General features: G+C 39.5%; 1 protein-coding gene across 2 annotated transcripts in view; it reads left to right on the plus strand.

Annotated features, from left to right (window-relative positions):
- The window catches only part of CORO1B (coronin 1B), a 626,540-nt gene that overhangs the window by 541,332 nt on the left and 59,409 nt on the right, over positions 1-25,799 (plus strand). For both annotated transcript variants that reach the window (XM_044084070.1, XM_044084068.1), the window contains exon 9: positions 16,154-16,211. In XM_044084070.1, the coding sequence (XP_043940005.1) occupies positions 16,154-16,211 (58 nt within the window). The remainder of the gene's footprint in view (positions 1-16,153; positions 16,212-25,799) is intronic.

The raw sequence follows: 25,799 nt of genomic DNA on the forward strand, positions 1-25,799 counted from the left end.
GAAGTTTGTAAGCTGTTGTGTCATTTGTGAATGCCAACATGCTTTCATGTAAGATGCTTGTGCTACAACTGTGTTAGAACTGTATGTTGTTTACTAAGCTAAAGTGTAACCTCAGCATGCCCTGCTCACTTAGAACAGAAATGTATATAAACCATTGCAAATTGTGTAAATGTATATGTTTTAACAGTGGGAAATAGAACATAGAGGGTTAACTTGCAAAACTTCAAGAAAATAGTTGAAATTAAATTGTTTTATGATTGCGCTATAAAAGTTAGTTTCAATGCAGCAAGGACACAGGATGTCTAGAACTAGGGTGCCTTCTGTATTAGTTTGTAAGTGTTTTATTGTTTTGTATCTTCCAGCAGATCTGAGAGAGATGTATTTTTTACAGGGAAATACCAAAATGCTGATAGTTTCTGACAATGGGTGTTTAGCTTGGGAACTAAAGTCAGGTGAAAAAAGGTGATGTTATCCAAGCTAACCCAGCATTAATATTTGATATTAATTTAAGAACTCTCTGAGAGACAGAGAGAGAATGATTGAGAGAGGGCATTTTGTATCTGTCTTTTGACCTGACAACATCATCAGCTAGAAGATCCATTCACCACACTTGTCTTGCTGTAATAGTTTCTAGAGTATAGTAATTCTTTTAGCTATAGCTGGGAATATAGCAAAAATTAGTTTAGATGTTTTCTGTATTTATTGGAGACTATCCTGCAATGTTGTTTTAAATATTTCTTGTGATTTTGAACTCTGAAGTTACTGTGAGGCTATACTATTTTCTTGTTCTTTTATTATTTATTATATATTTAATTGAATATATTTAAACATTTCAACTGTGGCTGGTCTGTTTAAGATATTTAAGCTCTGAGAGTACTTGCATATCTGTTTGGTGACATTGTGAGGCCACTCCTAATAGCCTTGTCTCTTGGTCAAACTACCATTTGGATTAATAGTAACATTACACAGTAAGACTGGACACCCTTTGCGAAGGGCCTTAAAGTAGCTGATAAAGAGATGGCTGGCGGCAATGATAACTACCTTATAGTCTGGGAAGAAGGGGCATAGCTAGTAAACCTGTGCCAGCCTTCCCGTGTGTGTGTGTGTGTGTGTGTGTGTGTGTGTGTGTGTGTGTGTGTGTGTGTGTGTGTAAATCAAATTTCAAAGTGTGTGTGTCAGCTACTTGGGCAGGGACACGAAGCACTGGTTAGACAGAGGGGGTGCTGGAGATCTTAGCTTGGCCACTCAGCTGAGATCTCAGCTCTATAGCTGTGCGAGTGGGGAGTCTTATTGGGGATCTGGACAAAGAGGGAAAAATCAGCCCCAGACTGACTGTGAACTCTGTGTACTCTTAAGGGAAATTGCACTTTACTGCGTGTGTACTTGTCATCCACCCAGTATGTACTTCCCCTACTGTTGCCGGTGGTGAGGAATGAGGCTCATTTATTACTGGGCCAGTGCATAGGTGTCACAGCTTGTATCAATAATAAAGCATCTCCCTGGCTGTGCTGTGTTGCAATGTTAGTGTCAGATCATTTCTTATTCAGAATTACCACAATTCCAGAACATTCTTCTGGCCGTCTAGTCCAGTATGCTGTTAGCTTGCTCAGTGCTTTAATTTAGTCTCTGTGCATTTTCATGTAACCTTGCTTTTGTTAAACACACACTCTCATGTGATTAGCTTTTACACCAGCTCATTACTAATCTTATTTTTTTCGTCATCTTTTATATTTAATGACCATATTATTTTTAATTTCTCCATTTTCATGTTTAATGTTTTAAACTTTTAAATTTTCTTGATGTTACTGTTCTTGCAATTTGTTTTATTTCATCATTTTTTAAGGTTACTAACAGGAGCCATTGCAGGTTCTTCAACATTTAACATTTCAAACTTATTTGTAGTCTGTATCCTTGTGCATGTATCCATAGCAAAGTCTCATAATTTACTGTCTGTTGGCTCTGTTTTCACTTGTAGTCACCGTTTCTTGTTGCTCTTTCTTGCCTTCTTCATCATAGAGCATTGCTTCTTACGTGTGTGTGTGTGTGTGTGTGTGTGTGTGTGTGTGTGTGTGTGTGCGTGTGTATATATTTGTGTGTATGTGTGTAATGTATGTATGTGTATACATTGTGTGTGTGTGTGTATATAGAGATATATCTATATATAGAGATATATCTATATATATATATATATATATATATATCTGTGTATGTATGTGTATATATATATATATATATATATATATATATATATATATATATATATATATATATATATATGGGTCTGTAGTAGTTCATCAAAGGTTCACTTCAGCTAATCTTTGTTTATCGAACAACAACCATCAAATGTTCACTTCAGCGAATGTTCACATCAGTGAAGAGTTTACATAGGGAAAGGAACTAGTTGGCCACATAAGGAAATTTGCCCTTTTCCCCACTGTGGTGTGATCTCAGAGTTGTTTATACACACATACACATATGTAGGATCTTGGAAATGTATAAGTAGTAAAAGAAGTTGCATTAAATTATACAAGTAAGATCAGGAGAAGAAATAGCATGATTACATCAGAGACATGCAAAAAATATTATAGGCCAAAAAAGGTACAAGTAATGAGAAGAAGAGGGTAAAAGATTTATTGATGATGATATAGAAGGAAGTAAGAGAGAAAAAAGGGAAGGTGCCCAAGTGCAGAAAAAGAGATAGTGGATGTATAATAGATTGTAATGAGAAAGTAATATGGAGGAGAAAGGGAAGAGAGAGAGACTGTAAGAGAATATAGGAAGAGGAAAATAAAAGGGACAGTTTAATCTGGAGAAAGGCAAGTACACAGCCCGGAGTTCAGACAGTATTCCTTTGGGGTATACTTAAAAACGTGACTTGTAGTTGTTGATCAAATGTCCACAGGAATCTTGTTATAGGATGTTGTTCGTGTTTCACTGTTGCAGTCGTCACATTTGGGTTATCCCTGCCAGGGTAGCCCTCATTCGGCCAGAATACCAGAGGCTTAGTATTTCTGCGTCGGTTGTTGTCACTTCAGGACTGACGTCAGGTCGTCAGTAGTATAAAGTAAGGCAGCCGACGCCATTACGTCAGTCTTTCTTACTGAGGAGCCCAAAGCAGAAGCTGTTTGCACGAGTGCTGGTCGGCCGCTACCGGAGTTTCGTTTTCTGAATTGAAGTTGAAGTCTTCTAAAGCTAAGTACCCCATTGGGGATCTTTTTTTCTTGCTCTAACCAATGTCAGAAAAAGTTAACAATTGTCTCGCCTGTGGAAAGCAAATAATACCACACCGAGACTTTCATTTTTACTGTGTCAGTTGCTTAGGCCCAGACAAAGACGTCCCCCGCTGTCGCTTTTGTGCTTTGTTCATTGCCAGAACTATACGTCTTCGGGCACTTATTATAGCTAGAGATTTTTGCTCTCAGTCCTTAGTTTCCGATATGGCTTCGGTAAGCCATCCGACATCAGTTCTTCCAGAAAAAGTAAGGATAAAGACAGAGACAAGACTGCACAGGTTCAAACCTACCAACACTTCCATTAAGCTAGTTGTCAGTTCTCCGGTCCTCAGTGAGGCGCTTTTGCAACCCCTGATGCCCACTTCTGTGGATTCGCAGGCCGCTACCAAGACCCTTTCAGAGTCTGGTATGCTGCAAAACTCTTCCTTGACTAAGGATCTTGTGGTTGTCTCTACCTTGGATGTGTCCGGAGTTGCTGAGCAGGCACTGGCTTCCGAGGAAGTACTTTGCACTACCGATTCTTGACACAAACCGACGACATCTTTTGCATCTTCTGTTCTTTCGAAAACTGCCGAGTTTCTAAGGCCCAGGGTACGAACCACACCCAAGAAACCGATGACCCCATCTCAAGTACCTGCTTCCTTGGCTCAGTCTCAAATGCTTAAAATGGTGGAAGACCTTATAATGTTGATCAGGGGGGAAGCCAAGCTACCCCTTCCAAAAGAAAGAGATTTGTCCCCAGTAGTCTTATCTGAACAGGAGTCCGATGACTCCGAATATGAAGGCATGCAACCCCTCCCTGCTTATGAGGATTCTGATGCAGAGGGAATACATTCCTTCAGCCTCTCCTCTCGAAGATTTTTCCTTTGGGGAAATCCTTCATACTTTAAGGGACATTTCCAATGGGGATGTCAGGACACCCTCAGTCTAAAAAGAGACTTAGGGAATTTTTAGATCTTCCACAGCACCAGACCCCTGGCCATTCCTCCTGTCCTAGATGTTGTGGATGATGTTTTCATGGAATCTAGTTTAACTCCTGACAGCCTCCCTCCCACTCCCGGGAAAACAGAGTCCCTGACTCTCTCAAATTTCTTTTCAAAAATCCTACTGCTGACCCTGAGGTTATTTCCCAAGGGCCTAAAGGAATTAAAGTAACTTCTGCTAGGAATCCCACCCCCTCATCTAGGGATTCCCGAGCATTAGATAGGTGAGGTAAAAAAGTATACACGTCTGCTACTCTTGCTATTAGAGCACTAAATTGTCAGTTCCATATGCTAAAATTCCAGCAGCATACCATGGAATTCCTCAAATAAAAAATATCAACTTTTCCTGCTTGTGCAGAAAATAGAGTTGCAAGACTTAATGCATTCTGCAAGTCAAGTAACTAAGTACACCTTACACTGTGATTTTGATGCCCTAGAAGTATCTTGCAGGGCAGCAGTCACCGGTTTTGTCCTTAGAAGGCATGTTTGGCTTAAGGAATAGCCCTTGCCAGACCATGTCAAATCTAAACTATTGGATGCATCCTTGCACATAGACAACTTATTTGGCACCAAGGCAGAGGAGGTCTTAAAAAAGGAGCATAAATCTATGCAGACAGTTAAGGATTTCCTGCAGGTCTGGCTACCCAGGTTCAGTAGACATTGCCCCTCCAAATACTGGTCCATTCCTGCCCCCTCCAGGTCAATTCAGCCCAGACCCTGGGGAAGCAAACCCCCCCAGACAGCAGCCACAGGGAATGCAGAGATCAAAGCAATGGAGTATCTCCACTTCTAAACCAGGGAGCGCAAAGCCACCCACTCATGGTAAAAACTCACAATGACTCTCCACTTCCACCCCCTTCCTCTGCCCACATGCACTTGCCCCTGGGAGGAAAACTCTCCTTCCACGCAAGCACCTGGGCCACCATTATCAACGACTGCTGGGTCCTCAACATAGTGTCCCAGGGATACAGATTTTCTTTCCACACTGTACCAACCACAAAAGGGTACCCAGGTCTCCCCCCAAACCAGTGGGCAGAGGTCAAAAAGCAAGTCCTTTCCCTGCTGTCCATGAGGGGAATAGAGCACGTTCCTGCAGAACATATAGGCCAAGGTTTCTACTGCAGGCTCTTCCTGTTACCCAGAAAAGAGGGCACCTGGCCCTCCATTCTCGATTTATCCATTCTAAACACTTTCTTGGTGATACCAAAATTCATAATGCTCACCCTTCAGCAGCTACGACCTATGCTCTCCAAGGATGCCTGGCTAGCCATCCTAGACCTAAAAGAGGCCTGTCTACACATTCCAATCAGGGAATCATGCAGGAAATATCTACGTTTCAGGGCAGGATCTCTGCACTTCCCTTTGGCTTATCTACTGAATGGCAGATGCATACAGGACCAATAGAGCCCACATCAAATACATCTGCACATCAACCAAAAAGAGATGCTAGCTGTCCAGTACGCATTGACAGCTTTCAGACTCACTCCTACCCTCTATGCAGGCTCGCCATGACCATTTGCCACACAGCCTCAGTCATACAGCTACACCTGTTAGCACAATTCCTGCCAGGCTCTCTAAATTCTCTGGCAGATAACTTAAGCAGAAATCCTCTAGACCCACATGAGTGGCAGCTAAACCAAAGAATCTTCACCCATATAACTCAGAAATGGGGCACCCTGAAGGTAGTCCTCTTTGCTTCCCACTCCAACCATCAGCTCAGCAGGTTCTGCACTAGGGAGCCTCACTGCAGGTCCTGGAAAGTGGATGTTCTATCTTTCCAGTGGGTCAACCTCTTGATCTATGCATTTCCCCCACTACCTCTCATTACCAGGGTACTGCTCAAAAGAAAGAAGGAAAAACCAAGGGCAATCTTGATTGCCCCAGACTGGCCACACCAGCAGTGGTACCCACTGCTGTGCAGCCTGTTCCCTCTGCCACCATGGCATCTCCCTCAGATCCCAACACTCCTGACCCAGAGGGAATGAAAATTCATGCATCCTCAATTGCAGACCCTCAATTTGGCAGACTGGCTTATTCACTGACCAATGTATGTACAAGCTGCCAATCTCAGTAAACAAGTTCTAGATGTTATACATGAGGCCAGACGCCCCAGCACTAGAAAGTCTTATGCTGACAAATGGAAAAGGTTCTGCACCTGGATCCAGGCTAAGGCAGCTGATACGTTACAGCCCTCCCTACCTCTCATCATGGATTACCTAGCCTGCTACACAGTGGTCTATCTTTTTTCTGCTATCTCTGATCATTTCAGCACTGAGCAACCTCTTTTCTCACATCCTCTCATCAAACAATTCCTCCAGAGGGCCTAGCAACTTGAGGCAACCCAGAAGAGCACCTACCCCATCTTGGGACCTTAACTCACCCTGCCCCCCTTTGAACCAGCAGCTTCAGCAGAATTAAAGTTTCTCTCATGGAAGACAGCCTTGCTTCTGGCCATCACTTCAGCAAGAAGAGTATCCAAGCTACAAGCACTAATGGCTGTAGATCTCTTCATCATTTTCCATGCTGACAGGGTCTCCCTCAGGACTAACCCATCCTTCATGCCAGAAGTGGTGTCCAGTGTGGCTCTCAACCGATCCATTCATTTGCCCACCTTTTTCCCTAACCCACAAAACAAGGTGGAAAGAATACTGCACTCTCTAGATGTGCACAGACAGCTCAGATTCTATCTAGGCAGGACTAAATCATTCAGAAAGACTCATCAGTTAGCTTTGCTGCAGGAGCAGAGGGCAAAGCTATATCCAAACAAACCATTTCCAAATGGATAGCACACTGCATCCATTTCTGCTACAAGCAATACGGGAAACCTCCCCCTAAGGGGGTTAGAACTCACTCTACTCCACCTCTACAGCTTTCCTCAGAGGAGTCCCCACCAGGGACATCCTGGAGGCTGCAACAAGTACATCTGTTCATACCTTCACCAAGCATTACCACCTTGCCTATCTTCTCCAAATCCAGGGCAGGCTTTGCCACTGCAGTCTTGCAGGGCATCCTATCCAGCCCTCAGTCTCCTTGACTGCCCTCCACCCTTTTCCTCAGCTTTGGGAATCAACCCAAATGTGATTACTGCAACAGTGAAACATAAAGAACATAGTACAGTTGTGTACACTTACCATAAATGTAGATGTTTGAGTGTATTCACTGTTGCAGTCCTGGTCCCCCCCCCCCCTCCTGCCCCCTTTATTTCTCTCTCTCTCTTATTACAAGCAACTTTTTGGTATTTACTTTCTACTGGTGGGGTTTCTTCCACTATATCCTGGCTCCCACTTGGGGGTGCCTGACAGGTTAAGAAAAACTGATGTAATGGCGTCTGCTGCCTTACGTTATACTACTGATGACCTGACATCAGTCCTGAAGCAACAGCAACCGATGCAGAAATACTAAGCCTCTGGTATTTGGGCCGACTGAGGGCTACCCTGGCAGGGATAACCCAAATGTGATTGCTGCAACAGTGAATACACTCGAACATCTACATTTATGGTAAGTGTGCACAACTGTACTTTCTGGCTACTATGCAGGAGTATAAACTGTGTCCTGTTTTTTTGGTCTATGGGTTTCAAGAAGATGTATATCGGATGAGCAAATGGTTAGGAGGATGCCCTTTGAGAATGCTACTGGTGGATGGACAGTAGAAAGGATTATACATCATTTTGTGGGCAAGTAGAAGTTGAGAGTACTTGAGGAAATTGGGCAATTCAAGCCAGCTTAATGATTTCAGAACAGCACAGTGATGAATTTATATGCCAGATTGGTTGCAAATTTAGCTGCCTTGTTATAACATAGCTCTAGTTTGAATATTAAGAATTGGTGAGAAATGCAGTTAAGGAGGTAGAAGGTATGTGTTTGCCAGTGTGACTGTGAAGGAGATGAATTATTTTTTGGGTCTGTTGAGCATACTGAGTTTTGATGTGTTTTTATACAGTTTTTATATGAAGATCAGATTTCAGTTGGTCGACTGTGATGTCCAATAACGTAATATGAGATACAACTTCTGTGTCTTTGTGATTGAAAGAAGTTACTTTGAAGCTGTTTTTGAGAGGATTTAGGGATGTTTGGAGAACTAGTAGCTTGGTTTTCTATTTAGGAAGAACTGGATTTCACAGAGTCGGTGTTCAATGGAGTTGAAGGGCTTTTGAGTAGTGAAGTGTAGAAGAGGGTGTAGTCATCAGCCTGTTGGGAGAGTGTATGTAAGTTAATAAAGATGTTAAAGCGAAGAGGTTTGAGGAAAGAGCTCACTGGTGTTAACTGGGAGAAAAAATGAGTACGTAGAGAGACATTTTGCAAATTGTTGCTGATAAAGGTAGTTATTGAGTCAGCTAAGTATTGTATTAGGCAGTCCAAGTGGAGACATTTTAGGGAGTAATTTGGACTGAGAGACTGTGTTAAAGGATTTGGAGAGATCTGAAAACGAAAAAGACCAAGTTATTATCGCTAGCTTTGGTGATGATATCTAAGAAGGCAACCAGGGGCAGTTGTGCTATGCTGTGGGTGAAAACAGTGTTGGCTAGATGTTAGTAGATTTTCTTAAAGGTATTGTAAGATTTGCTGATGTATGTACTTTTGTAGAATTTCAAAGAAGAAGGATAAAATAGGCGTAGGCCTACATTTTATTATTTCAGAGGAGTTACCACCTTTGTGAAGAGGTATGATGTATTTTTTGAAGCGAGATGGGACATGTGACTCTTGACTGGATCTGTTGATCAAGATGTAGATTGAATAAGCAGTGGTGGTAGCTGTCAGCTTTAGATATTCTGTAGGTAGGTTGGTGCTGTTTGAGGGATAGGCTAAAAGGTGCTATCAGTCAGAGTTAACATCACCAAGGATTGTAGTTAGATAACATATGGAATTTGATATCCAGTTATGGATGTCTTCCAGATAGGGATATTTTTACCTGGAAGGATATACAGGGCAATGATATATAATATTTTTTATGATTGCTTAGTTTCATTTTTCAAAATAATATCATTGTAGGGTGAAATGTAGGTGGGGCAAAGCATGAGAGAAAGAGAGAGAAGCAAGGTGATTTGAAAATAGGATGGCTGCACCACCAGTGCTTTTTGTTTAATCCATGACAGCATGTATTATTATAGGCTGGGGGAAGAATTTCAGAGTCTTTGTGTGGGTTAAGCCAGGTTTCAGTGAGGATGGCAATGTCAGGTGATTGAGAGATCCAGGACTGGAATTCTGTTACTTTTTTAACTATACTTTGGTTGTTAATGCAGAAGATTTTTAGGTTTCTTAAGAACACAGATATAGGGTAGGTAGAGATGAGGGGTATGGGCCAAGATTAGGTATAATTTGGTAATGCAAGTAAAGGACATAATGGCAAGTTTATATTGGGATTGTATTTAAGCATGAAAGAGTAGTTGAAGTAGACAGATTTTTATTTGTAAATGAGGTGGGGTGATAAGTTAAATAAGGTGGATGCAGTTTTGTCCGAGTAGGGCTGGCCAATGATGTATGTAGAATAGTTAAGTTTAGGGGATTGTAGACTTGGTAAGGTAGGTGTTATAAAACTTGAGAGATTTGAAAGTAAAAAGAGTAGATGGTACTTACATATATGAGCAACTTATTTACTGGAGGTAATGAAAATTATTAATAGTTATTTCAAGAAGATCAAAAGTAGGACATAAATTGAGGAGGATGCAGATAGTTAATTAAATAATAGGAAGTGATTTCAGTGTATAAAGAATTGGAGTGGATATACAGACAGGAAGGGGAAGGTTCTATGTAGTAATAGGAGAGTTTTATGTAGGTATGAATGTAGTTTTAGAGGGGAGGGTGGGAATTGGGGGTAGAAGAGGGAAGTGAAGTGAGGGAGAACAGAGAAGAATAGACCTGAGCCAAGTGTTTCTGAGTATCGGAAACACTCAAGTTTCATCAACCAACTGTGTGGGTAAGTGTTACAGTGTTATTATACAGAAACTGTAACTGAGCAGTCATTAGCTATAACTGCATTTGAATGTACTTTTGTTAGAGTTCAGTATGGAAAGAAAACAGTTGGATGTATGACTGATACGAGATATATTTTTTACATTAATAGTTTGGGTTGGCAGTATGGGTTCTTGCTGAATGGAACAGTACAGTAGGCTTACATGCTTGCTTTTTCAAAGGAAGGGCAGCTGCTGATGGATTTAATGGCTTTAACAAGTCTGAAGTACATTAACACATGAAGTGTTATTTTCCTTTACCACTGTCGCTGTGTGCAAGTTTAGCAGTACGTATAGTTAACAGCTTACGTAGTGATAAGGCTGCAAATCCTCCTAGACAAAGATAATTTTGCTCAGAGTGATGCAGAATGGCAGGGAAACCAACAGCTTTTGACACTTTTTGGAAAGAAGCAATCTTGAAAGCCCATTAAAGAAATAAAATTTTCCAGGTGAAAAACATTCCTGTTCACAGTCGAGCTAAAAATCAGCAGTGCTCCCACATTTAGTGCAGACAAGCTTATAATTTTGCTTAGTGTGTCCCCTTTCCTGGTATTGCTCACACCTCCTTTTGTTGCATTCTTAAATAATTAGTGTTCCCAGTGTTCCCATAGAAGTAACAAACTTGTGTACCATACACAAGTTATACCAAAAGCACTACTAAAGCTAATAACAGTAAATTCCGAAGGAAGAAGATGACTTCAGAGCCGAGTGCCTTTTGAACCAAAGCTTTATTCAATACTACGTTAAGCGCTTTCGTCCACTAGTCTCTGGACTTCATCAGAACAAATTGATGCACCCCACCAGTCCTTATATACCCTTTCCAAACAACTCATTTACCTAATTAAACAATGCACTAGATAATTAATTAATTAATTAATTAATTAATTAATTAATTAATTAATTAATTAATTAAACACATTCCCACCTGCAAAAACACTTCAATGCAAAGTCAATATATTTCATAAAAAGAAACAGGTTTTTTTTTTTTTTTTTTTTTTTTTTATATAAAGTATATGCATCTCTAGAACAAAGCCGCCGTGGTGCAGTGGTAGCGTTGTTGCCTCATAGCAAGAGGTTTTCCCATTCGACTGTCTGTTGGAGCGCCTTCTTTGTGGAGTCTGCATGTCCTCCCTGCAGTCGAGTGGTGTTCGAAAGACATGCGTAGAATGGGTATGCCTTCGTTGAAGGTTGGGCGTCGAGCTGGTACCGCGGCACCCATAAAAAAATCTACTGCCAATCATTAGCAGACTGGAGTTCCGCTGTGGCGACCCCTAACCGGGAAAAGCCGAAAGAAAAACATGCATCTCTAGAACAGTAGCACAAAATCTACACAAACGAAAATAAAAAACATTGACAAAAGGCATTAAAAACTTTTATACCATATACAAAATCTCTCCTAGCCAATTTAAAAACAAAGAACTGCAACAAAAAACAAACATACCTGGGCCAAAATACACAACTAAGACCTTAGTACATTTAAGTAAATATTTAAGATATGCAAAAGAAAATTAATATAAGGCTACCCTAACAACCTTAACTAAAATAATAGGAAGCCCTTAGCCTTATCATACTGGAAATAACTCGTTTTTTATATGAAATATGTTGACTTTGAGTTGAAGTGCTTTTGCTGGTGGGAATATGTTTGCTTAATTAATTAATTGATTAACTGGTGTATTGTTTAATTAGGTAAAATAATTGTTTGGATAGGATATATAAGGACTTGATGGGTTGTATCAATTTGTTCTGATAAAGTCCAGAGACTAGTGAATAAAAGAGCTTAACGCAGTATTGAATAAAGCTTTGGTTCGAATGGCAGTCTGCTCTGAAGTCTTCTTCTTCCTTCGGAATTAACTACCATATCTAAGTTATAAGGATACGTCGACAGGCAAGTACGTTATTTGTGTTTTCAATAGGAACATGATCATTTTCCACATTTAAATCATCCTATACTTTCCACCCCTCATCCATATTCCCTTGAGTCTTTCAGCATTTTATTTCATATGTGCAACCTTGCATTAAAAATTCTTATATTACTGTCTTCTAAACAGCTACAGAAATTTAAAAAATCCATAGTTTTGAACACACAAATCCTGAATCTCAAAATCACGCCACCATTTGTCTTTTCTGATTGTAAAAACCTTTTTACAAGTCTGGTTGATAAATCAATAGTTTCAGAAGAAATGAGAGTGAGACTTTGTACCCAAATGAATTACTGACATTGTGTGATATGCAGCTAAACCCCACAGCTGCACCAAATGATTCCAGATAACATAATCTGCTCAAACGTCTGTTCTGGTTTAGAAGAAATTTGTATCTGTATTCTTTGCTTTTGTAAGTCAGCAAACAGTCTGTCTCTCCTCTGCAAAATATCATTTTGTTGTTGGTTAGTGTTGCAGCATATGTTGGTTATGGCTGGACTACTGATCCAAAGACTGCTTTACTGCAGCAGATGTGAATTATTGCAGCTCACCTTCACCCTGAATAAGGATTGCCATTACTTCACTTTCAGCCCTTTACATGTACTGGGTTTCCACAACCTTTTCTGACCATGTGACTATATCCTGTGTTACCTTCACTGACTTAGATGTGTGAAGCTTTGACTATAATCCAGGAAGTCAGAGTAGCAGTTCAGTCACCTATTGGGGTTGATGTGGGAGAAGAGAGGAGTGAAGCAGATTTGCTGTCTCTTCAATCATCAGTGGGATGAGGGAGTGGGGCACATATTCAGGCACTTGGTCCTGTTGCAGAATCTCTGGTAAAGACCAGCAATTCCACAGGACCACAGGACTTGAGGAAATAAGGTTCCCTTGAGGGCTCACATCATTGTGGAAATGAGTGACACTCCATCACTGATGTCCATTATGCTTTTAACATTGGGGTGGAACTGGGCATTTACAAAGTGATATGGCCTTAAGGCAAAAACCCTGCGGCCACAGATGAGTGCCGGCTCTGCTTTCCACTGCTTAGCTGTTAACTATAGTAGGAATGAGTCACAGTGCTCTTTCCTTCCAGAGGATCAAATGGATAATTGAGGAAATGGACAGATGGTCACTGAGGTAAATGAGCAAAAATAGCTACAAAATAAGAAATAGCTGTTTCCCAAGTAGACTAGACTGCAGTTTACCCATCAGATTAACCATTTTTTTAACCTGCTCCATTATTAAATATCACCATTTTATTCATTAATCAGCGACACAAAAGGATCAGCAGCCAAGCTACTTTTAGCCACTGATACGTCATTCCATTTTGACATTGTTTCTTCTATATGAACCCAGTTCCTCTCTATGTTCACCTTTCTTTGTGGTTGAAATCCCTACCCTGATTACAAGTGTAGGAGAGCTTTATTACATTTGTCTTAATTTACAATTTCTTTTTCTTTTCATATACCTTTTCAGTGTTGCTTATCTTTGTACACTTCTGTCCTCACTTATTAGTACAGACATATGTACTCATCCCTCAGAGCTATAATTAGGGTGTAATGAAGGAGGCAGCTGCCCTAGGTGCATCCTCTTTTGGGGAGGGGATCAACAGTTGCTGATGAAGAGTGAGTGCACTACCAGCATTCACTTAAGAAGTTGGCTACAGACTCTCTTTGCTATCTTGCAGAGGCCATGGGTTCATTCTTTTTTTTTTTATTCTCAGCTTCTGACAGAAATGTAGCAAGGCTAGGGTAAAGATAGCAGCCACCCTAGGTGCAAGGTAATGTGAAGCATTATCAGGAAGTGCAATTCCTGCATTCTTTTCTGTACTGACATTTGCCTTGCTGCATCAGTCGAAGAGCTGAGGGGGAAAGGAGTGTAAGTTTTGAATGGATATTGGTGCAGTGGCACAACACAATGAGGGCAGAGTGGATCTTTTTTTTTGTGGTCTTCAATTGAAGAAGAGTTGAGGGTGGTGGGGTGCTAGATAGGGGATAGGCACCTTGCACTAGAGAAGTGAGCTATAGCTCTGACTTCTAGTTGATATGGGCGCCTGTCTAGGGATTATCTCAGAGTTATAGAATACTTGTCTGTGTCTCAGTCATCCCCTACCCTTTTTGCCATAACCACATTCATATTCTTTTTCACACAATACCATAATTCATCATTTTATTATACAATAATTCCTCACATCTGCACTTCTATACATTTACAGCAAGAAATAGTATTATGTCTGTATTTTCTGTTATGTTTCTTTTGTATTTTCACGTTTTCTTTACAGTATCTTGCTTATTCTTTGAAACAATCATACTTATCTGCTTTACACTTGTACCAAAATATTTATAACTGTCTACACAGGCTGAACCAGTTCTAATTGTTATATTTATCCTTTCTTTTTTCTTGCTGCTTTTATTCCATCTGCTGTTGTACAGGTAGTTTATTTAACAGTAATCTCCTCAGAAAATCTGACATCTCCCATACATTTTAAACCTTATTTTGTCTTTCCCTGATGCCTGTTCTATATGCTGAATTGTTTACTGACTTGTGGTGTCTGCAGATTAAATAGCACATGATTTCATTTGAGGCAGTACATGTGTTTCATGCTTCAAGAGTACCAACTACACTTAAAGCAGTAGCTGATGCATATGGAAGTGATGTGTGTTTGTCGCATAAACTGAGTGGATGAACATCATGCCAACAGATGTGAAGTATATCCTGCCTTTGTTCTGCATGATTTCCAAGCTTGAACAAGTGATTTAAAAAGAAACCCACACCAAGCTATTAAAATTGAAATGACTCTGCCAAATGCTGTCTTCTTTTTATGTTTGATGCTTGCAGGTAGTTTTGGCAAATCTGGTAGGATGAATGCAAAATCTTGCGTTGTTACAGACTGTGGAGACTAGGCTTTGGGTTCTTGTTTGCTTCAGAAGTGTTCCATAGAGCAGTAGCAACTACAGCTAAAGAACTAGATGGAGTAGTCAAAATGACTAATTGAGTTGTCTTTTCATACTTGAAGGAAGTTTTATCTTGAGTGTTACAAACTAAAGTTAATCACTCATTAGTGTTGCACACTAACGTTAATCACTCATTAGAACTGGTTTAGAATGTCTGTGCTCTGAAAATGAGATATCAGTATAACATTTTATACGAACACTATGGCTGAAGTCTAGTACTGGTAGTACCGCTGGGAAGTTTTGGATTGATGTCTGAGACGGCCTGTTGAAAGACCAAGGACTGTCAATGTGATTTTTCTGAACAATGGCAAGTATGAATGATGGGAATATGTACTAAATCCAGGATTTCTGTGCCTGACAATATGCTTTGTAGTCTGAGGCATGGCTATTACAGTTAGATTAGTAGTAGGGATGTTGGGGGCTCCCTTCAAAAGTATTTGAAAAAGGTTTGATATCAAGTTTTGGACTTTAAAGTGCAGTTCAAATAGAAACAAAACAACATTTTTCAAAATTTCATTACTCACATGAACAGACCTGACACGCCTGATACACAGCCCCATATATACTAGTGTCACTTGTTTGGTGCCATATTTATTTCTCAAAGAGCTAGCATTTTAATGTGAGCGTAACTCACTCAGCTGTACTTTCTGGGGATTGTTTGAGAGAAGACTTTTCTGTTCCCATCCAGTCACAGATCAAGTGTATGTCTGTTGGTCTATATTTTGTGGTAAGGTGAAGTTAGACTTGCGGGGGGAGGCATTTTGGTGCTGTTGTTCAGGATTTGAGGTCGGTTCTGCAGGATGGATGAGTAAGAAATGGTTTGTTTGTCTTTTCGGCTTGAGTAAGAAGCGGTATACAGACATTAAAATTCAATTCGTCCATGTTCCCTGGTGTGGTGGAAACTGTAAGTGAATATCAGTGGATTTATAAATAAATAAACCTTTGATCATGTATTTTAACATTTTTAGCTAGGTTTTTCATTTACTTTGATGTCAAAATGAATCATTTAAATGCTAATGATGAAATCAGGCAGCAGTCAAAACAAAATCAGATTATTTAATGGCAACAAATACATGTGGTGGTTAGTTTCTTTAACAATTTATTTTATTTCTTCAGGTTTTACAAGTTGCTTGAAAGGAAGTGTGAACCTATCATAATGACAGTTCCCAGAAAGGTAAATATTATTATTTTGTTTCGCTAGCATGTTTGCTGCCTTTTCATTATTGTATATAATGTAAATTGTGGAGTGGAATTACTGTACATGCTCTATATATGGTGGAAATTATTTTAATGGCAGTCTTGTCTGTTTAGCTGTTTAATTTTTCTTTTTTTTATGCTTAAATTGACTGCACATGCTGATAAATATTTGTTTGTTATGCATACAGTATGTGCCAGATCTGACATAAACAACTGACGTTTTTCTCCCCCTTTTGGTTGTTCCTTTCCTCTCAGTCCGTGCATTAGGAGCTGTGTATTTGATAGCCTCATGTAATGACAACTTGCCTTAACGTAACCGCTTACTCCCTGTCATTGTATGCAGAGTAGTATTCCTTGTCCTTCATTGGACCATGCACGCTTTCAGGCCGAAGTGTTTGGTGCCTTGGCAAACTGATTGGTACAGTTTACCAGATTTGTGTCTGCGACACTCACCATCGTGGTAATAAGTGATTATGGGTTATGAGATTTTTTTTTTCTTTTTTTTTCTTTTATATTCATGTATTAAGTACTAGTAAGACACCACTGTTACTTCATAGTAGGCTCCAGATCCCATATTTATTCTTTAGAGAAGACAGCATTAACTAAGTGGTGCACCCTTCTCATCATAAATTTGTAGTAGACCTATTGAGGGAGTTCTTAGCAGTGGTCCTTCATATTTAAGAGAAATGTTCTCTTGGGAGATCAGAAGCCATGTCACAGAATTGAATTTTTTCAGATTATCATTTTTTAAATATATGTAACATTACTAAATATTTTCCAATATTTTAATTCGGTTGTTGGCTGTCCTTTGCAAGCAGGCCTTTTTTTTTCTTCATTTCACACATCAAGCCACTCTTGCAGCCTATTTCTGTGGTACCTTCACCAGGATGCACCTAATTTCTGTGGCACATTCACCAGGATGGCACAAACTCTATTTGCTCCTCTCTGTGTCTTACATACCATAGCTGAATCGGTCTATTTTTTTATAAGAAAGGCAGATAATCACTTCCTTCAGGCTAGACCTGGGAAAACTGTGGGCTGTGAGCTAGTAAGTGGTCTGATGCCATTAGTATAAAAGCCAAGGGAATTTTCCCCTCTATATTTTTTTAGCTAGGAGGTGCAGTGACAGCAGCCATGCATGTTTCTACTCATCATGATAAGATGCTCATATGTACCAGAGTAGTTTCTAAACCTGTTGCTGTGGGTCCTGGTTACTACCCATGAGTGATCATCAGGAGAAAGATTCCAGCCTTCTCCACATTAAAGTGAGGATGTCCTAAGGAACACAACCCACCCCTTCCCAGCTGAATGGCTGTTAGCCCAGGTTTACCACTGAGGCTGTAATGTCAGTTATACACGTGTGCGCACACAAAACTGAGCAGATTTCATTACCGCTGTGGCCTAGGAATCTCCCTGATCATGTCTTTATGTATTCTTGCTGTGGATCTCAAGATTCACCTCTCAAACTTTGCTTTGCTCCTCTGTCAAGGTGAGTTTCCCCACATCTACATCTCAAACACGAAGTGGGCTTCCATCAGAGATCTGATGATAATCCTGTAGTTAGTAAAGCCAAAAGAAGTAAACCGCTAGTAAATGCTAATAACCCAACTGAAGTGGCAAAAGCACATGACCACTTAGACCATAGTAAGGTTCCACAAAATCTCATTTAATACACAATTAAAATTAAGCTCTTTCATCCTATAGTTATTCAGGACTTCTTAAGAATAAAAAGTAATTTACACAAAATATTTAAATACCCTCCCTTTGTTAAAAAGCGCCAAAACCTTTTAAAGGTGCAAACACTTTACAGTATATAAATATAACTATAACGTTCAAAGTGTGTTTCAATGTATCTAATAAGTTGATTGTGAACATTATCATGAACAGCGCAATACTGTGACTACAGGACGAAAGCGCTTAATTTTAACGGCATAATCCCGTATTTCAAACCTCCAAAACATAGTGCCATTATAACTGCATAAAGTCCAAACAGCAGATAACAAGAAACTCTTTACAGAGTCAAATTACATTGTTCTGAATCTCATTATCAGCTCCATTATCCTGTCAGGAGAGGCAACACGTGTGCTTTGATAACGCTCTTGGCAGCTGCCAGAAGAGCTGTCAAACTGCAAATTTATTAGTCGGCAGTTTTAGCATTGTCAAGCAAGACCTAAATCTTTTTTCTCTCATTAGCAGTTTTTCTTCTGTATAAAGTGCAAAGCAAAATGTCACAACTGCACTTCAGGCCCATACCACCACATATCATAGTTCCAGTCAAAGAAATACAGTTCAGCTGTAGAACTGAACTGTCACAGATAAGCACTACATTCTCAGAGTCTGTCCTGCCTGACAAAATGCAAGACAGGACGTTAACATCGAGACGAGACAGTCGAGTAATAGTGTTAAATACTGCTTTATAGAATTATTTTTTTATTACCTCACTGTAAAGTGCAACTCACAGTGATACAACTGCACCTAGATAATACATAATTAATGCATCCCTTTTACCTGTACTGTAAAGTTTGATTCATATGGTCACAGTTCCACTGGACCCCATCACCAACATTACAATTTCAGCCAGAGAAGTGCAGTATGGTTGCAGTGCTATGCTGGTGTTCCACCTGATAAAATGCAATGCAGAATTTAACAGCTCTAGTCAGAAAAATGCTACTGTGTTAAATGCTTCCTTCTGGAATTGATGTTGTTATACACACACATTGCTTGTGTTTACACACACAAACTAATGCAGCTTTACAATCCTGTATTACAGATTTTCTCAATTATTAAGTCATTTCTAAGTATACAGTAAAATATTCCACTGTAAACAAACAAGCAAGGGGACTGCTTTTTCTATTTAAAAAAAAAAAAAAAACACCAGGAAGCAACAAAGACATCCTTAAAAAAAAAAAAAAAGAAAGAAAAAACACTGACCATTCTCTAAGTGCAGTAATGCCTGGACCTTCCAGGAGCAGGGAGGCCCTTTGCCTGCATTTTCAGGCCTCATAACACTCTTATGTAGTCTGTTATTTTCCTACAATACCTACACTGTCAGGCATTCTGTAGCTCACTCACTGTGTGTGTGTGTGTGTGTGTGTGTGTGTGTGTGTGTGTGTGTGTGTGTGTCTGTGTGTGTGTGTATGTATATGTATATATATATATATATATATATATATATATATATAGATATATATATATATATATATATATATATATATATATATATATATATATATATAGTTACACTTCAGAAGATTGAACAGGTGAAATATCGAAGATCATATGGTCGTGACCATATGATCGATATTTCAGAAGATCGATCTTCTGAAACTGTAAAAATAAAATAAATAAGATGTTAGCAGGCAAGCCCCTGCACTTCCCTTATTTAATATAAACCCAAGATCGCTACACTGACAATACAGTGTGGAATGGGAATTGTTCCTATTCCTGCTGTAGCGATCGGAGTTGGTATATTTAATGGGGGTGGAGGTGCAGGGGACTTGCCCTGCAGTAACGCCGCCTTTATTTTTTTTTTTTTACACAGTTTCAGAAGATCGATCTTCTAAAATATCGATCATAATGGTCTCGACCTTATGATCTTCGATATTTCAGCCATTCGATCTTCTGAAGTGTAACTGTGTATATATAATATATATATATATATATATATATATATATATATATATATATATATATGTGTGTGTGTGTGTGTGTGTGTGTGTGTGTATATATATATATATATAAAATGTATGAAAAAAACTTTTTACACCAATGACAAATGAAACAGTGAACCAATATTTGAGTGCTTTTGTCCATTTAATGTGTCAGGACTTCATCAGAAAAACTATTATCCACCAGAAGTGTGAAATGTTTGACATTAAGTACAAAGTAAAAAGTCATAAATCAGTGTGAAACTTGTAAAATGACCAATGCACCTTGTCCAGTTTAAATATTTAAACCTGTAATGTAATTAAAAGGCAGAACTTTCAGTATGGTGGGTGTGGATGTAAGGTTATAGCTAGCCCCTTAATGCAATCTTAATGGTAAAAAAAGTCAAGTCATTTGTGGAAATTCTGCGTTTAGGCTTAAGATTCGTGTCCAGTAATAAATTGTCCATTTCCTCAAATAAATACTGTTAATTTTTGTTAAATGAAAAAAAAACCTTGACAAGCTGTGAATTGACCTGCTGTATTACTGAGCACATCAGTCGGATGATGTATACATACATATATCTGCAGGCATATAAGCCAGTTGGGTACTTTTCCGTTAAACCCCTACCACGTCTTTGTGCTGCTGTCTTTCGGTGCTATTTTCTCATTCATGCAAGACTGACAAATGTGATGTGAAAAGAATAATTTTCATTAGGTTAGGTTAACTTTTTTTTTTTTATTATTTTATTTGTCAGGCAGGCACTACTGCAGAGACGAAGGTCTTGTCTGGTGCTGCACAGGAGCAGTTTTTATAATGTGGAAAACAACTTTCATTTACATGTGAGGGCCGAGTCTGAATAAACCGGAGACTGTGAACTTTGGCAAGACCAATATTTTTTATTTGTATTGTAGTGCAGTACAACTCTGAAGACTTTTTCAGAGCACCTCGCATAGCTGAGAAGTACAGCTGCAATGCGATGTATACTTTATAAAGTTTGCAGTTGTGGATTTGACAGCAATAGACATTAATCCTGAGACCTGGCCGACATCTTTCTCAGTACTGTGTGAAATGATACATGCTAAACATCACCTGATCCAGGCATATCCAGTACTGTAAATCTTTTCAACTTCTGTCTTAATGGTATTCCCCTACATTTACCTTTTTCTACAGTGGTATGGAATTCTTTCTTAACTATTATACTGAAAAGGTAACTAGCTTCTGGGTGAAATATATATATATATATATATATATATATATATATATATATATATATATATATATATATATAATAAAAAAAACTCCCACAACTGGTAGGGGTTTAACGGTGGACTGCAGCTATTTCTGCAGAGACCAAACAGTCCTGCACACCTAACATAACAAAAGGCACTTGTTTGTCAGTTTTACAGAAGTACTTGTCTCACACAAACTTGTGTCTGGTACTGAAATACCGGCAAAATACAGCAGCGCGAACTGGTAGGGGTTTAACAGAAAAGTACCGCCAGTTGATACCTGTTGTCAAATTCTAGGATTCTTCATACTTAACTCAAACATTCCTGAGACTCAGCCCTTGTGTTTAACACAACGTAACAGTCCTTACTGAAAATCCTTTCAGTCCAGCCACTACCCTTTGTTTAAAGAATTCCTTTATACATTACTCTTACTTATTTCTCTTGCTCCTAAAAAAGGTCTTTTGCTTTCTTATAGCTATCCCATGCATTTTGTGTGCTTGAGTTTTTGAAGGCGTCTCAAATAATTCTGTTTCTCATGCAGTCTGTAGTATGGAATCCCTTCAGTCTGTCTTCATACAAGTTTGGCCTAGGATATATCCTTTTTTGCTTAAATGAACTGTACCTTCATTTTACTAACAGATTTGCAGTCTGTAAAACTTTGATATATCATCCTTAATGAGAAGTAGCTGTTTACTTATTCAGTGACATTGCTCTCTCATTTCTTTTGCTAGTGATGCATTTCCTTATTTTACCTCAGCATCCATTTGACTATCCCCACAGCCTTGCCATATTGTTTAACTGCCTTTAAACCAATTGTGTATTGTCATTCATGGGTCGTATTACTTTATCTTACTTTGTCCCATGTTGTGTCACATTGGCTCTCATTATGTAATGCTATCCTACATTCTTGTGCCTCCAGGAGCATAATTTAATGCCTTGCAGTTTATTTTGGGCATCATGTTATGTAGTTATTCCAATGTAGCCTCATCCTCTGTCCAAGATATTTAGTGTTACTGATGAAGACACTATACAAAGCTGGTCCTAGTACCTTATCTTCTGTATACCTTGCCCATTATGATTTCCTGCCACTCGAAGCACTTATCAACCCTATAATCCCCCTTCTAATATCTCATGTCAATCACTTAGGTCATTCATGACAATGGGGATTAATTCTCTGTAATAAAATACAGGAGGGTGGTACCCAGTGCCACATTGATCTGTGTTCTTAGTCAGATACATCTTTTGAATTTCTTTTGCTTGAGACTTGCACTGTAAATTCATACAGTGAGGGGTCTTCTACTCTTGTTTTAATATTCTGCATTGCTTAACTCTTCCTTTTCCCAGCAGCCTCTTCCCCCATTGTTTAAGCGAGGCTGACCTGGGCAGTGTTTCTTTTTTTACTTCTCTATTTCAGAGGAATGGACTTCATGTTACCCCCTAGTCTTGTGCCCCACACACCAATCCCTTTCATCTCTGGATTTGTTTTCTAGTGCTGCTGCTCATGTCAGAAGACTGCCTTTATTTCCCAGTCTTTATGCTGCTCCATCTGTTACAGTTGCCTTGTGCAGTTTCAGCTCCTCTTGACTGTCACATTGAGTAAGAATGCTTTGGTTAAGAACACTCTGATGCAGCACTAATAGTGTTGGTAACATTTGTTTGGTACAGTATTGATATTGAGACAAAAGTATGCAGTTCTAAAGTAGCTGCACATGGCATATACATGGGGAGCACATCATATCTCTGAATAAATAGTAATATTCCTTTTTATTGGAATCCCCTTGACCATGAATTGATAAAGCACTAGTTTAAAAAAAAAAATCCAAATTCTTGATGCAGACTAAACCAGATGCTTGTCGAGTCTTGTTGACAGCAAAAGTGTTAAAAATGTGGCGTCTCTCTTGACTCCTTGTACCTTTGATAGTCCTTCAGTAGCTGAGCACATGGAATGAGCTGTCGTGTGTTCTAGTATCTGGTTAGCTGCATTTATTTGCCTTGTTGTCCAAAATGCCACTCAGATTGGTCCACATCAGCTGTGTCACACACATTTGTTCTTCAGTGTCTGGCTTTCCTCTTCAGTAGTACTTAAAGGTTGTGTTAAAGGGATTGAAACTGTCCTTAGATTGCCGTCACATAATATACAGATTAACTTGTTAGAACAGAGTTGGAAAGAATAATTCAGTTAAGATGTGCTGTTGTTCAGAAGTTATCGTTAGTCATGTCTGCCATTTTAACTCTGGCATTTTCATTAGGATTGCCACATTTTCCAATGCCCAAAGTGGGACATTTTTGTAGAAATTTGAGATTTTGCAGGGCAAAATGTAATCACAGCCAGTGCAAAGGACAGAACTTCATTTTTTGCCAAAATAAAAGCTTATTTTGTATCATTTTAGTTGCTTATGTTGTTACATATAATGTTTGTGTGTTCCAGATAAAAAAAATAATTGTTGAAATGGGTCAGGGAATTGGGACTGTGGACAAGGTTATCAGGAAGAGCCAGAAAGGCAGAAAAATAGGAGAAGGCCAGTGTGGCTACAAGGAGATGTGAAAGTGGTAATTAAGGCAAAAGAAAGAGGTCAGCACAAAGTCAAAGTTAATGAGTGAGGACATCAAGAAAGTATTTTATAAGGAGGCTAGCAAAAGGGTAATAACACTCATGGAAGCACCAAAGGCAGAAATTCAGGAAGTTGGCAGAAGGGTAAAGAAGGGAAAAGGACTTTTAGGTAAACAGGCAGAAAGAAGCAAGGAAAGGTCAGACCTTGTTAAGCTGAGCAAAGATGGAAGGAAAGCTGCAGAACAATGGGAAAAAGTAGAGGTAATGAGTTAATACTTTATCATTTCACAAACAAAATCATGTGGAAGGTACCATGCTGGGTGGGAGGCAGTGTAGAATGGGGGGTTAGAGGTGGAGGGTAAAGTGGCTGCTGTTAAGAATATAGCATAAGGACTAGATGAGATGCTTTACAGAACCCCATGAGGGAGGTGTTAGGAGACCACTGGCTAAGTGCAGTGGTCTGTGAGGATTGGAAGGCAGTGAGTGTATTGTCTTTGTTCAAGGGGAGATGGGAGAATAGGAAAAGTTTAGGTGGGGGAAGACTACAGGAGCACTAGCAACAGAGTGAGAGGGCAAAATCAAACAAAATACTGAGGTGCACCTTTAGGGAATGACTTCAGAAGCATACGCTTTCAGTCTGCAAGATGGTGAACAAGATAATACCTTGAACACTTTGTGCAGTTCTGTAGGCCATGCAAGGAAAGGAATGTTAGAATGCTAATTGTAATCCAGGAAAAAAAACAATAGTAATCCCTGTTATGAGTGAGACATACTGCGAGTCCCAACACTTTGCAAGTTAGTGATTCTGGCAAAATGTAGTAAATTCTTAACCTCACTGATACATTTGGAAAGCATTTTGCAGGAGGTCTGTCTCCTGCACCCCCCCCCTGTCATATTCATACTAATTGAGAAATTACTGTACCTTGGAGTATGAGGAATATTCTGAGATACAGCAGTTAGCATATATTTCTCCTTTTTCACACTTTAATTCTGTCTGTTCTCAGGATTGTAGTTACTGTCCTTGGATATTCAGTGGACACCAGTCCACTAGAAAGGTCCATCAGATGGAAAGGATGGGAACTGACCAATGTGTATGTAGATCTCTTCAGTCTTGAGATGGGGAGACATGTTACTGCAAAAGTTCATAATGAAGAGATGTAAAGGGCTTATCCTGAACAGGCAGTACAGATGGGAATGGAGGAGATAGTGGCATCACTGAAAGGACTAACTACTCCCTGGAACAACAGAATTTGTTTTTCACAGAGTGGGTTGCAGACTTGTGAACTGCACTACTAGAATGCATGGTTGAGAGGGAATGCACAGAGGCTTTTAAGAAACTGTAGGTCAGGTAGATGCACTTAAAGGGCAGACTAAGCTTAGTGTTTCCTTCTGCCTTCCAGCAATTTTAATATCATATGTCCTTCTATTGTCATGTTGCAGTATTCTTACTGTGTGGGATCCTCCGCCTCAGATGACCCAAACGTCAGCTCCTATACAAAAGCTTTCAGCCTGGTTGCTGTTGGTGTGGGGGACGTCTCATGTAGGGCCATAAACCAGGGACCTTAAATGTGATGCCTGCACGCACAGACCTCAGAACTTTTCTGCCACAGTCAAACGTCAAATTAGTTGCATCTCTCCTCTTTATCAAGGCATCCAAAGCTAAGTACCCTATTGGGGATTTTTTACTTCTACTACTTTCTTGACCTTGGTTTGCTGTTTTTTTACATTAGCCGATGCCCACTAAGAAGGATAAATGCTGGTGTGGGAGTCAAATACCGCATAAGGACACCCATGACCGTTGTCTTTTGTCCAGGCCAGGAACATGACCATACCTCCTGCGCCTTCTCCCAATAACTTCATCCCTAAAACTCTTAGAAGTCATATTGTGGCCCTTAGCCTGTACTTAGAAAATCAAAGGCTGAAGAAGCTAGCCCTTAGGATGGATCTGGAATTGGCCAAACCAATAGAACCTCCAAAGAAAAAGGCCAAAGTTTTGCAGCCTACCACTATTGCCTCTCCATTGTCAAACGCTCCGCCAACTGGCAGTATAGGGGTTGAGGGAAGTCCAGTAGAGACGTATGCTTCTATGGCTCCCCTTGAGGTACTCATATCTGAAGCGCCGTGTAGATGCCTCAGA

This window comes from Protopterus annectens, chromosome 9.part0, assembly GCF_019279795.1.
Source record: "Protopterus annectens isolate FY-2018-M chromosome 9.part0, PAN1.0, whole genome shotgun sequence".
NCBI classification, from domain to species: Eukaryota; Metazoa; Chordata; order Ceratodontiformes; family Protopteridae; genus Protopterus; species Protopterus annectens.